We start from the raw sequence: 15,149 nt of genomic DNA on the forward strand, positions 1-15,149 counted from the left end.
GAAAACATTCATTGAAATTTTTTTATTGCATATCTGTGGCCAAGAGAGTATGATAAAAATACAAGTAAATGAAAAAATCAAGAAAAAGTACAGTAAAATATTTTTTGTGAAACCTAATTTTTTCCCTATGGTAGAGTGTATACATAATATAGTAATCATATATATCATATACAGAGTATGCTGATTCTCTACATCCTATCTAAATACTTTATTTTCAATTTATTTTTAACTCCCATAAGAGAGAAAAGATGTTTCCTGTATAAACATTCCCTCAAACAATCTTCTGGCTGAGGCTTTTTACTCAAAGTTGAAATTGGAATTTATTGTCAATGTTATTTCAATGGATATAATCAAAGCAAAAATCCTCAAATCATGGTGGGAAACACCTTTTCAAGCTATAAAGAAAATTCCCTTTTTCCTATAAATATATGCAACATTTGCCAAAGATTTTAGTACTGAAAATACTTTTTAGAAAGTAATTAGCTGATCATGCATCAATAAAACAAAAATTCTTTTACTGAGATTATTTTTCTGAATTCGTGCAATTTAAATTAATTGCAATGACCAATTAATTAATAATATAATTGTAAGCACGGTTTATTAAACTTTTATAATCAACATTTTTCTAGATGTGTCATTGATATAGGAAATACCCCCATATTCCAGAAGAATCAATGAAATGAAAATGACTTAATACAGGCATCTCAGCCACTTTTTAGACAAATTTGATAGGAAATATAGGCTGTGCAAGTTCTAAATATAGGAAAATATAGGATTTTTTCCCAAAAATATATGCACTTTATAGGAGCTACAATAGCTTTTCGGTGCCATAACCAGGGATCGGCCATAAAAAAACAGAAACAAAAAAAAAAGGGGCTATTTTATTTCCTTCGCCAAATATGCTAAACAGTGTAAAAATATGGAAATATAGGAGGTTTTCTTTAAATATAGGTTCTTTATAGGATCCTATACAAATTATAGGAAATATAGGATATATAGGAGGTCTGGGATGCCTGCTTAATACTAAGAAGATATAACTAGCTAAAAAGTAGCGCTTAATACTAAAGTAATTGTGTAGCATGACACAGGGCCGTAACCAGGGGGGAGTACAGGGTGCACATGCACCCCCCTATAAAAGGTTAAGGTCCGCTCATCTATCTCCTTTTTCTTTATTTTTTTCTTTTTTTTCTTTCTTTTTTTTGGTTCTGCATTTTTTTGATTACATTTATTTTTTTTGGTTCTGCAAATTATTGCGTGTGCACCTCCCTGCAAGATCCCTGCTTACGCCACTGAGTTGGTAATAAAAACTGATCAATGGTCTGATTTTATTCGATGTGCACCCTCCCTGTAAAAGTTCTGGTTACGGCCCTGTGAAAATATGGCCAGTTAGTACTTCATGTGAGACTACATGAAATGGCATTATTGGATTATTTATTATTGATTATTGATTATTGATTATAACCTCCTGAAACCCTAATCCAAACCCTAACCCTAACCCAAACCCCAAAAATGCATGAAATTAATTGATTCAACAGCCACCAGTGTGTACAATAAATCGATGGCATGGATTAAGAAAAACTGGTACAATTATCGAATAACCTGCACTTCAAACCATTCCTTTAAATGTCTGGATACCCGGATATGCAGTGAAGAAGACCATTCATATCTATAGGGGAGGGGTGGTCTCAGTCTTCACTGCGTACCCGTGTATCCGCTTCAACATATACTTTCATATCTATAGGGGGAGGGACGGTCTTCTTCACTGCATATCCAAGTATCCACTCCAACATAAACCTTCATATCTATAGGAGGAGGGGTGGTCTTCTTTACTGTGTATCTGCGCATCCACGTATCCACTTCAACATAAACCTTCATATCTATAGGGGGAGGGGTGGGCTTCTTCACTGTGTATCCGCGTATCCACTCCAAAATATGCCTCATTCTTTAAAAGTTAATATTCCGCATATGCATTCATATCTACAGGGGGAGGGGTGGTGTTCTTTACTGCGTATCTGCGTATCCAAACATTTAAAGGAATGGTTTGAAGTGCAGGGTATTTGCTAGTTACTCCGAAAAACTTGACACCCAATCAACTTGATTCATTATTATCACATAAATTTTAACTAGAATCTAATAACTTAATAATTATCTATTGCAGCAGAATCAAGTTCAACTATAAATAACTTACATTTTTCTATCCATTTATCTCTCTTGTACCTTGAATTTTTCATTTTTATCATGTCCTAGCCTTAATTTTCTGAGAACAACTGGGATCATCGTAACGTGACATTCAGGAGTTTCTGGAGCCAAGACTTTCATCTTTCTCACATTTGGAGTCACTGAAGTCCCTTCCCCAAACAGAAAATGTTCATACTTGTCCAGTTCCTTTGCTTTTATCCTCGTGGACCGTCTTAACGTAGTTTTTATTCTAGTTTTTTTGCGAGCACTTTTCGCTTTGTTTTCAAAATCCAGAGATGCAATTGTCATTTTCGCATTTCGTTGTGTTTGCCTTTCGTCTTCGGAATTTTTTTTACATTTTCTTCGTCGTCTTCTTGTTTCTTGGAATATTGGGGAATTTTCATGTAAAGTAAATTGAGGAGATACCTTGAAGAAAAAATACAGCAATAGAATAATATATAAGCTTAGCTTATTAATATTTTAAAAATCAAAATATTAAAACTACCGTCAAAACTTTACCCATTTAGCTGTTAAATTGTCTACAGGAATGGACGGCGCCATATACGGGTTTCTAGCAGCTTGCACGGGTGTACAATAATGTTTTGAACCTTGAATTGGACTTTCTACGAACATTAAAGGAGGTTTAAACCTCTCCATCAACTCGCTTGGTTTTCGTTTCTTCTTTCTTTTGGACGCCATTTTGAAAATCCCTCCTCGACTCTTACCACAGGGAACCCGTACCAAAAAACCTTTCGGATTACCATATTTAGGAAACATTTTTCGGAACAAAAGTCTACAGCTTTTAAAATAAATTCTACGTGGTATTTTACTATTGGATAGAAAAAATGAATAAAATATCATTGCTGGTTTGATATCAAGAGCTCCTCGAAATCGGAGGATGAACGAGGCCGAGAAATTCTGGGTACGAGATTGGGACATTTTTAGCTTCCGGTTTAGTACGCATGAGTAAGGAGATTAAAAGAGACCGCTGGAACGAACACTCAATTTCCGGTTCCCTTGAATTTGAAGGAAATAACCGAAAAAGATGTCTTTATTCCACTATGTCACATATAAACTGGTAGTTATCAGGGATAAAAGGCTCGGTGTTGTATATTATGCCATTACAGCGTTAATTCTGTTGTATACTTTGATAGAGATTTTCGTTATGAAAGGATACTTGGAGGTAAGAAATTTCAATTTCATGGTTTTTCCTTTTCATTTTGGATTTTTGCTTAAACTGGATGAAGATTTAAAAGATGTTTGTTCATAAAGGAAAGTACGCATTTCCTTGACTGTTTTAAGTCTTTTATCATTTTTCTCGTTCAAATTTTGCTCACTCGTTAGTAATATACCACAGGAAGCCCAATATGCAGTTTGATAAAGGTTTTCTTAATAAGCCTTTTCATAGTTTAAGAATCGACTCCACTGCGCATGCGATTTTATCCCGAATTTCTCATCTTCTTAATTAAACAAAAGAAGGTGAAAAATTCGGGATAAAATCGCATGCGCAGTGGAATCGATTCTTAAACTATGAAAAGGCTTATTAACTTAACTTAACTTAATTCATGCCCTGGTAATGATGAATCAATCCCCCTCCTGGCGAACCCCATGCATTAGACTTTTTGGGCAAAAATTAGTCAACCAAATGATCAAATGCCCCACACATTTTTAAATGCTTGGTTTATACTCGTGAATTATTCCCATGGTTCTGCTCTCTTACCTTCACCAGGGGTATAGCCCCCTATCCTCACACTGTACAAACCTAAATATCTATGTAGTCATGTGATATGTTTGAATTTTATTCATCAGATAATTTGAGAAATTGACCATTTAGACTAAAGTGCGTGCATAAATTGAAAACCACAATACTGTGTGACTACATCAACCAAGGCCATTCAAACAAATTTTTAATCAAATTCACAAATCACATTTTAAATGCTGCATAACAGATGAATTAGTGAATTCTGGGTTTTAAACTGTTTTTTGTTCAGTTCAACATCAAACACTGCTACATATATTTCTTTGTATATAAATCCTTAAGTTATTTTATTCCTATGAAGCCCAAAGGGTGGCTAATGTGCTTATTTCACATTACTTGTGACTATAATTTATATTTTGGGGTGTTTGGGTATTTCTTTCTCCCTTTACTACTGATATTTTGATCATAAACTACAAAGAAATGTATGGAGCAATGTTCGATGTTGAGTGTATGACGTCACAGACTCCAAAAAATAATCGTAAAAATTTCATACTTTCGTCCTGAATGTCGAGAAAACACTTCATACAGTGATTATTGGACCTTTAAAGAGTATTCTTAGGAAGTTTCAGCTGAATCCAAGTTTGAGCGATTTTCGTTGTAGTAGCACTTTAAGTACTCAATCATGATTGGCTAATTTGTATGAAAATTTGTCTGGGTGGCCTTGGTTGGGGTAGTTGCACAGTAACGGCTAGATTTGCTAACTCCCAAACCATCATCACCTCAGGAAGCCCAAAAACCAAACACAGAAATGATTTGTTTGCTAACATTCTTATGTTTTGAAAATTCAAACTGTCCACTTTCTGGAAACTGTGTACTATCTGAAATATTATGCATGATTGTAGATCAATTTTTTTTTCTTTCTATTATGGGCTCAGTTTGATGAGTCACCAAAGGGTACAATGAGAATACTGGTATCTGATCACCGTGATGACCCAGATGTGACACAGACAAATCTTTCTCATCTTCCACCATATTGCTGTAATAAAGATGACATGGGTATGTTAAATGTTGGAGTTTGCATTATGGAGGCAGGGGTGGCAGAAGCTAAAAATCTTTTTGGGGGCACTGCAAAAATCTTTGGGGAGGCACTGAAGATTATATTTAACGCTATGTGATAATGACAATGTTTTGTTTGATTGCAGACACATGCGCTGTAAAACAATGATTAAGAACCAATATTTTTTGGGCGGCCAGGCCCCCCCCAAAAAAATTTGGTGGGAGGGGGGGGGGCACGTGCCCCTCCAGCCCCCCACTTCTGCTGCCCCTGGGAGGGTTTCATTAAGACCTGGAGACTGAAGAATGCTTGTATTAGTAACTGAGCAAAATTACCTGGCTTAATTTCCCATGACGTTCTATAATTTCAAAACTTTAATTTAAATCTTTAAGTTTTTGATCTGCCAGGACCCTCTAGCTAAGTTCTGCTCTTCTTCTATAATAATTAAAAAAAAGTCTGAAAATAAATTCATTGTTTTTATGATTTTTTAGTATAAGGAGGTCTCCGACAAGATTTTATTTCTTTTTAATCTTAAATTTTTAATAGCTTTAGCCTTAAGCTGTAAATACATTTGGGAAATCTGAGAACAGCTGGTAGGACAGATTCAGGAGCTGGTTATTAGAAAAGTAAAGACTTCAGGCCTCAGTTGAGGGATTTAGTCATGAATTAGGCTCCTTATGCTTCAAACAAAGATATTTTTTTTAAAAATCTTATAAAAGAAACTTTAGCTGGAAAAATAATTGTTCTGCCTTTTGTTCATAAGGAGTTAACAGCCATTTGACTCTAGCTTGTAGTAGAGCTTGACCAAATTAATAGTAATTGGTTTTTGGATTAATATCTTGAAACACCAATAATTAATATAGTTATATGCCCATTCAACTATTTATCTCTTGTTTTCTAGAAAAGAAGTCCAACAAAGTAAGAAAATTCTGTGGTTCTTGTGAAGCAGTAGATGTGCAAGAACTTTCCTGGCCTGTAGAATCCCAGATGTTGAGTTTGATGAGCTTTTGTAAGGATCGCTGGCAAGTGAAGCATAAAAACAGCTCTTTACAACAACAAAACTATGTTAATATTAGGTGAATTGAACTACATGTACGATTTCTTCAGTGGGGGAGGGCTTGGGGATTCCAAGTAAACTTTTACATTTACGTTCACGGCAAACGTGAAACGTCAGTTGACCAGTAAAAAATTCTTTTGAATTACTGAAAAAGAATCGCAAAAAAGTCCAAGTAGTAGAAAAACAAAAGAGTATTTGTCTTTGGTGAGAAGGTTTGTAAAAGGTAAAGTAAAATACAGGAAAACTACCTACATGTATGAAAAAAAGTCAATCTAAAACTCTCTAATAATTGTAGACCTCCCCTTAACACTTCAGTAAGTCAACAAGGCAGGGCCGTAGCCAGACCGACTTGTTTAAGGCCGGCTTAGACGCAAGGGCGGATCCAGCCAAAATTTAAGGGGGGGGGGGGGGGGGGCTAATTGAGTTTCTTCCGTCAACACAACGGAAACAATATAAAAAAGCATCGCTTTTTTCTGCTGAAGGGGGGGGCTTCAACCACCCTTTGCCCCCCCCCCCCCCCCCCTGGATCCGCCGTTGAGACGGTACGATTTTTGCCTACAACTATCGTATACAACACGCTCACATCTGTCGTAGGCGAATTGTAGGCTTGATTTACAGGCTACGACTCGAGTTGTAGGATGACGCGAGCGTGTTCTATACGATAGTTGTAGGCGAAAATCGTACCGTCTAAACCGGTCTTTAATGAGGCAAACGAATGGTGAACGCAGGAGAAACTATGGGGGTTCGGTTTTGAAATTGAGATTTTGAAATGGAGACCCTCGGAGATTCCCAGAGATTTGAGGGGAATTTACGAGTGACATTATACCAATGCAACTGCCTTGCTTGCCTCAATGTGGCTACGACCCTGGAAGGAAACCTCTGAAACCCCAGCCGTCCAAATAAAATTGTACCTTCCCATAAACGGACTGGATATAATGTCCCTAAGGTTTGTGTATAATGTTGAATTTATTTTATTGCTATTTGTTCTTTTTAGAGAAAGAAAATACTACACTTTAGATCCAGAAGACGTCAAGATAAAAATAGAACATTCAATCATAGCAACACGTTTTAGCAGAAAATCAGATGACGCGATTGCCGCATCACAGAGAACATTAACGGGATTCTTGTATGACACTCAGGGCAATGTTATTAAAAGGTATAAAACACAGTTATGTCATCTTTTAACGGCATCATTTTGGGCAGACCCCACAATTCCCTCCTTTTTTGAGTGTATTATAATCTCGGAGATGTCGGAGATGTTAGTAAGTTTAGTTACGTACATTTGTATTAAAAAAAGATTAGTATAGGACGAAATCGCACGATCTCGACTACAATCCGGAATTTATAGGTGCGAGTGATGTTTTGAAAGTTTTCGAAATTGGAAGAGCATTGAGGCGAGTTCAGTTTGAGAACTTTCAAAACATCACGAGTATCTATATTGTACGAGAAGATTGTGCGATTTTTTGTTTATAATACACTCAAAAAATTTGAACAACTTAATTGGGACTCTACAGAGTACAATTTGGGATTTAATTGTACTCCTCTTGTCCAATCAGAATCGAGTGATTTTGTAGAGTGTAATATAAGTTAAAAAAAGGAGGGAATTGTGGGGTCTGCCCTAAATGATGCCGTACGCAACGTCTGCAACTTGCCATGCTCTGCTTTTGTCAGCATTGCACTGCAAGTTGCAAAAAACATTACCTCATGTGACAGGGCCTTTAAAGTATGACTAAAATTTAATGGCTTGCTTTTCATGTTTTAATGCACGCAGGATGTCCAGTAATGGTGATAAGAAGCATCAACGAGGCCAAGCTGATAAACTCACTGTACAAGAACTGCTCCATGCTGCAGGGGTCACTAGTCTAGATGACATATCTGATGCTGTTAATGCTAAGGGCAAGTCCTACAGAAGGCATGGCATTGTTTTACACGTCGTCATTGGCTATTACAATGCTGAGAAAACATGGCTTGGGACTGGGTGAGTATTTTACTTTGATGGTATGATCTGGTGGTCGTAAGTCCCCACCCCCATAAAAACTCATGTTATACTACAACTGTTGTTGGCAATGTTGTGGTTGTTTGTCAACAGAGTGCGTTGTCTGAGTTCGATAGCGTCAATGTTTTGTAGTATGAAAATATATCACTTCTATCGAACCCTGAAACAACCTCTGGGCTGATCATATTCAGGGCACGACTAAGTCACAGATTTAACTCTAAAACAACCTCTGGGCTGATCTTATTCAGGGCACGACTAACTGACAGATAGCCAACTGAAACATCCTCTGCGCTGATCTAAGTCAGGGCACGGCTGACTCACAGATCAAATACCCCCTGAAACAACCTTTGGGCTGATGTAAGAGGGTGCCAATTGGGGGGTACCCAATTGTCAGTTAGCTAATAATTTTTCGGCCGAATGTCAGTTAACTGTGATAATTTTACGAGCGCTGGCCATAATATTAACCAAAATAATGAAATATCAGTTAAACTACTAATTTTAGGTTATTTGTCAGTTAACTTTTAATTTTTTTGCCGATTGTCAAGTTAACTACTAACCCCATGGGCACCCTCATCTCAGTCAGGGCATGCACAGCTAGCTCGCTCGACTGATTACGACAGTCACTTGAGCAAATTATTCAGATTTTTCATTATATAGAAGTAATTAACGGAAAAGATAAAGTCATCAGCGCAATGAGGTTTAATTTTGTTTTGATTTTAATTTTAGGCCTATTGAGTATTCATATCATGTACATCGTATCCCTTATGCTGATTACCGCATCAACCAGATCATCCCTGTCATCAGCAAAGATGTGTTCAGTACGATACCAAATAACCCTGATACGAATAACAGCGGTGAAGATGATGGCCTTCAAGATACGATGGAGACTCGGCTCTACCGAAAACGTTACGGGATTAAAATCGAGTTTTATCAAAGTGGAAGATTAGGTACTGAATATTACTTTGATATTATTAAATTCTTTATATTCTTATTAAGAACCCCCTGTTATAAGCAGCCTCCCACTCCCCCCCCGTCGAATCTAATTGCCTATAGAGGCCGAGCGCAGTTTTGCCTTGAAACTAGTCGTCTCCTGGCGCTAAGCAAATGAGCTGATGTCTTATATAATAGTTATCGGCGTTTTCTTTGGCCTCTTGCCTCAAAGGAAATTAGATTCGACGTGGCAAAAGTAAGACGACTAAACTGGACATTAGTCATTCAAGGGCTTGTTTCAGGGTATTCATAAAATTGGTGCTATATATAGCCATTTAAAGTAAGTTTGAAAGAGAGCACTTTGTAATTTCAGGCATACACTTATTTCAATAAAGTTAGTCACCTGAAAAGCTATAAAGCTGAGGCCGACAAGGATTTTGGGTAGATTCATTTTACACGTTCAACCGCTTGATAACTGTTCATGCACTTGCGAATCTTTTACCGGTTACAGTCTCACCTCTTCTGAGCATCATCGAGCTGCAGTTTGTATTAAAATGCTTTGTATATATATGCTTTTTTGATATGAAAAGTTTCCCATGATGCTCAGTGATCTCAGCTTTCTAGGTTTTTGGTGACTAACTTTATTGAAATAAGTGTATACTAAAAGAAAAAAGAGGGCGGTTAGTGGCTACTAAAACGCCTTTTTTGCAGCAGCACTTTCAGATTCGTAGCAAAGCTAGATCGATGGGGTAAAAACGCACCATTTTTAACCTTTCGTAAGAAACCAGAAATAAGCTTTAGATTCTAAATTACCTCTCTTGAATAAAAACATCGTACTTTTTGTAATAGTTTTATTACCAATAATTGCATATTGTGATATACGTACTTTTCCCAACAGGTCGCTTCTCATTTCCTTCGTTTCTTCTCAAGCTTGTTGCTGGTGTTGGTCTGTTAACCTTGACTGCTACTATAGTAGACCTTGCTGCTTTGTACTTCCTTCCAGACCGGTTCCAGTATCGACAGTACGTTTATGAAGAGTCTCCGTTGATCCTTAAAAAGAGAAAAGAAGAGAAAGGAAAAACAGAATAGCATGCATCACAAAAACTATGATTATTCTCTAAACTGTCAAAAATACCTTCCTCGCGAAAACCATGCACATGTGATCCAACGTCCAAATTGCTGGATGAGCGCTAATTTATTATTAAAATGTTTCTGATATAAAGAATAATAATATTATGATAAATTCAATTTTTAGAATTTATTATGAATAATGAAATTACAAAAATGTTATGAATCCTTTGTGATATTTATACATGTATTTTATAAATTTTTGAAATAAATATGAGATATTAGTATCTTTATATTCTTGTCATCTGTGTGTGTCAGTACTTGTTTGCTCAGTTCTGCTTATGACTCATTGCTGCTCATCTCGATTAGTTTATGCTATTTTTAAGCACCTGTCCTTTTTTTTTATCTTGCAATTATTTTTATCAATTATTTTTCTCACTGCATATTACAAGTACAAATAAGCAGTCGTCGTTGTAACCATAGTTAATGGAGCTCTAACTATGTTGTAATATATCAAATATATACAAACAATAATATATACTTAAGCACTGCCTAAAAGCGGAGCTCCTGATACGCAAGTCACAGGGAGCCCAATTTGAATGAAACTGAAAGATAAAATAAAATCGGGGAAAAAATCTTTAATTTTTTATTGGAGATGAAGATAATGTCTTCCATAATAAAAACCATGTCACAGTGATATCGAATAGAAATGCACTACATCGTTTTCTTTGCGCGAGTATACTTTCCACTCACCACCAGCCCCCCGGCCAGTTTTGTTCTTGGAAGATTCTTCGACAAAGTCAGTTATCCATGGCCGCCATTTTTAAACTTTGAATTCCTTGTTAACTTTACTTAAAAAAACGAATGATAACTACAGATAATCCAATACATTATCATGTTTAATGAAATTTACCTTGGATGTCTTTCATAATTGACAAGGGCGGATCCAAGGGGAGGGTCGGGGGGGTCGCGACCCCCTGTCATTCCTGAGGTCAAATGGGCTTCCTGTGGTAAAAATGCGACTGGGATTCCTTTGCCCACAAAATTTACCCCTGAGACCCCCCTTCAAAAAAACCCTGGATCCGCCCTTGACTGAAATCGAAATCTTGGAGATTCCCGAATTTTTTAGGACAAATCAAGACTATAAGCAGACTTGAAAACTGGTCAAAAAAAAGTGAGCAAAAGATTCTTGTAACATAACTAAGATATATTATATATAATATATCGCTCTGATTGGCTCTGCATCTAGGAAGAAAAAATGTATGGAGCAATATACAAACTTACAATTTTCTTTGTCAGTAAATTAACATTTGTAAAGGTGCAACATTGCACGCAATATTGCAAGCAACAAATTTGAATCGGGGTGACACACATTGCAACAAAATCACGCAACATCGCTTGTGTTAATTAGCCTGCCATGTTAAGACATTTGGTCAGCAGTTATAAATTTGGTGCAAGCTGATTGGCTGGAAACTTCAAAATGTTGCAGATAATGTTGCAACCATGTTCACATGATGAAATTCGTTGCGCGCAATGCTGCAACAGTAGATTCATGTTCAGGTTTTTGTTGCATGCAACGTTGGGGTAGACAAACGCTGCAACAGTCCTGTTGAGTGCAATGTTAATGCATGCAATGTTGTACCGTGTGTCAGCACCTTAAATGTTTCTGTCTTTAGGGAGCGGTCATTAATTATTGGGGGGGAGGGCCGGTAAATTTATGGGGAGGGCTGCGATTTTTTGGGCCCTCCATTAGGGAGGGCCAAAAATTTTTGGGCGCATGCTAGAGGAAGGGTCGCAATTTTCTGGGCCCCCATATAATCCACAAAAACCTCCTGTTCAATATGTATCCCACCTATAAGCTAGTTACAGAGTATAAGCCTCTGACTTTTTTGGTATGCAGACAAATTCTATTGATTTTATCAAAAACATTATTAATGAGTAATAACACGTCCAAACCATTTTTTCTTCGTATGTATGTTTTGTTCTACACACTATAAACTCGCAAAAATGTAAAAATACCTATGATTGAGCTGCGATTGTTGTACTTTCATTGCTGCTACCATTATCAACATCAACACTATCATGACCATCTTTTAAAATGAACATCTAAATCCACATTCTTCGCCTTGATTATCAGGATTATTGTAATCAACATCATCATCATCACGTACAACATCATAATTACCATAACCTAAATCATAACTATTTTTATAAATCGGTATAAATATTGACACGTAAATTGACTTTATTACACCTTTTGCTGTTCATTAACAGAAAATGTACATTCATGTGTCTCAATAGTTGTATCAATAACGTGTAATGTACTTTCATCAACACCAAAAGTAACATCATTAGCGCGGATCAACTTTCAATAACGATAATTGAATATGCGTGTACATTCATAGGCATCAATGGACAATCAATAGCGCGTTTGTACATTCATATGCGCGAATTGTATTTTCTTGTGCGCGAAATTCAATTTCAATTAAACCAAAATGACAAACAATTGCATTTATGGACAATTATTTACCCAAAAGTGAAAATTCATTAGTGCTATTAGCATAACCATTGACAATCTATAACGCGCTTGGACAATCATGAGGGTGAACGTTATATTCTATAGCGTGGTTCGACAAACATTTGCATGATTCGAATAAACAATAAGAGAAATAAAACAATCATTAGCGACTTTTTTAAATCACTTTAAAACATATAAAAAACTCAGGATGGAGGCTGCGTAGGAGAATAGCAATTAGCTCACTTAAAGCAGCAATTAAAGCCGACATCAGCCGTCCAGAGATCCAACAACATACGAACTATCGGGCTAAGGCAAGACGACAAGGGATTGCTCTAGGTCACTACAGAAAGCAGTTGCTAATGGAAGGGTTCCAGAGGAATGTGGCAACCATCACTATCGCTAAATGTGATCAGTGGTTCAGATATATGCAGACGTATTTACCACGATGTATAAATGGCGAAGAAATTGAAGGCTAAAATAGTTTTTTAAAAAATCGCTAATGATTGTTTTATTTCTCTTATTGTTCATTCGAATCATGCAAATGTTTGTCGAACCACGCTATAGAATATAACGTTCACCCTCATGATTGTCCAAGCGCGTTATAGATTGTCAATGGTTATGCTAATAGCACTAATGAATTTTCACTTTTGGGTAAATGATTGTCCATAAATGCAATTGTTTGTCATTTTGGTTTAATTGAAATTGAATTTCGCGCACAAGAAAATACAATTCGCGCATATGAATGTACAAACGCGCTATTGATTGTCCATTGATGCCTATGAATGTACACGCATATTCAATTATCGTTATTGAAAGTTGATCCGCGCTAATGATGTTACTTTTGGTGTTGATGAAAGTACATTACACGTTATTGATACAACTATTGGCACAAATGAATGTACATTTTCTGTTAATGAACGGCAAAAGGTGTATATAATTAACTATGAAATATCTATTTTCTCTATTTCGAAAAATTGATATCTTCACACGTGAAAATAACATGTTATTTTCACATGTGAAAATAACACCATTACGATGGCTATTCAAAAATACACGGAAAGAATTTCCTGAAAAAGCCAAAACATACTTCATTGATAATTATATCATAAACAGAATATTACATGGGCGCTTGGAGATACGCAATTTATCTTCTCGTGTTGAAAATCTTTTCATATCCTCTATTTATTATTATTATCATTATAAATTGCTCTCATTATCAATGCTGACATCATCACCATCATCGTCGTCGTCATCATCAACATCATCATCACCACTATCATCATTATTATCATCATAATTATCATAATCTAACCCTTGCTCTTCATCATCATTATCTACATAGTTTTTTCAACATTTATATCTTGATTCAACAGCACGCGTAAATGTTGTTTTGCTCTTTCATCCAGGTGAGGTGATGATTTAGATATAAGGGCTACTGCCCATTTTCTCTCTCTTTTACCAAGTTTCATGATAATTGGATCCTGCAAATCTTGATGAGTACAAACATCGTCTCCTTGAACTGATGGGGCTATTTTCTTAAGTATTTGCACAGTTCTAGCATTTTTTCTAGCTGTGTTCCTTTTTTTTTTTTTTTTTTTTTTTTTCGATTGTTCTGTTTTTGTGCTCGCGATTTTCTCTTCATTGCGGAGAAGTTGAAACGAAATGCCGATGTGCAATCATCCAAAAGCTTGATAAGTCGGTTTTGTAACAAACTCATTTCTTATTGCAAAGTTTTTGAGGATGTAATGATCCGTTCATCAAAGCCGTGTGCAGTTTTTTGTCCTGTCAGAATTCTACCCGACGAGTGAATGGTACTTCGTAAATGTTCTTCGAGGACGTTCTTAAGAGTAGTTAGTGATTCTTTGATACTTTTTATATGTTCTAAGTTCTGTTTGATAGAGTGTGAGTCATGTGGTTTGAGAAGTACGTGGTTGAAAAACGGCTAGTAGCACAATACTTAGAACATCTTCATCATCTGGAGCAAAGGAAAAAAAAGAGGGCAGAGACCAGAGAACTTACAAGGAAGGAAGAAAAGAAGAAATGTTTCAACGACTTTAATTGGAAGGTTTATACAGGGATGGAGGTCTGAAAAAATTAAAGGTGTCAGTACTCGACGTGTATATAGAAAACAAGCGATTAAAATCTCCAGGGGAGCAAAAAAAAAACAACAACAACAAAAACAAAACAAAAGTGGACACTGTGACAATGGATATTGCTTGGTCACTTTTGCCAACTCAACAGCCTACTAAACAATAGATTTTACGAGACTGACGACAGTGATGATGATGACCAAGATGAGGATGATGATATAGTGGTTGAAGAGATTGGAAGCGATGACGATGATCTTTCATCATTATCCTCTTCAGACACTGAAGATGAATTGCATCAAGAAAAAGAACAAATTGCTAGTCTGTTGAACACAACAAGATCAGGAAGAGTTGGCAGAACTTGGAGAGAGAGAGCAAGTGTTGCTGACTAAATTTTTTTTTTGGCATAAGAACTAACTAAAACTATTAACTATTTTTACTATACTTTTCCATCATAACATTTTCAAACCGATGTATTTTATAAAGAATAAGTGCCTCGCAAGCAACACCACATATCAATCTAACTGCTATGTATGCTTATAGTTTGCAACGTTTCAGATTT

At 36.3% G+C, this 15,149-nt stretch overlaps 2 protein-coding genes across 2 annotated transcripts; one reads left to right on the plus strand and one right to left on the minus strand.

Annotated features, from left to right (window-relative positions):
• Window positions 1–525: 525 nt before the first annotated feature.
• Window positions 526–3,002, minus strand: LOC116305698 (uncharacterized). Its single transcript, XM_031715666.2, has 2 exons — window positions 2,698–3,002; window positions 526–2,604 (listed from the first exon to the last, which is right to left on the minus strand). Exons 1-2 carry the CDS (start codon window positions 2,953–2,955, stop codon window positions 2,203–2,205), a joined length of 660 nt encoding a protein of 219 aa, XP_031571526.1. The 5' UTR covers window positions 2,956–3,002; the 3' UTR covers window positions 526–2,202.
• Window positions 3,003–3,166: 164 nt separating this feature from the next.
• On the plus strand, window positions 3,167–10,254 carry LOC116305697 (P2X receptor E). Its single transcript, XM_031715665.2, has 7 exons — window positions 3,167–3,361; window positions 4,813–4,933; window positions 5,833–6,007; window positions 6,983–7,144; window positions 7,760–7,966; window positions 8,711–8,931; window positions 9,813–10,254. The coding sequence occupies exons 1-7, from the start codon at window positions 3,224–3,226 to the stop codon at window positions 10,001–10,003; spliced, it is 1,215 nt and encodes a 404-aa protein (XP_031571525.1). The 5' UTR covers window positions 3,167–3,223; the 3' UTR covers window positions 10,004–10,254.
• Window positions 10,255–15,149: the final 4,895 nt, after the last annotated feature.

The sequence above is a fragment of the Actinia tenebrosa genome, unplaced genomic scaffold (genome assembly GCF_029948245.1).
Source record: "Actinia tenebrosa isolate PJP-AT-01 unplaced genomic scaffold, QUT_ActTen_1.0 PGA_scaffold10__47_contigs__length_13832649, whole genome shotgun sequence".
Classification (NCBI taxonomy): domain Eukaryota; kingdom Metazoa; phylum Cnidaria; class Anthozoa; order Actiniaria; family Actiniidae; genus Actinia; species Actinia tenebrosa.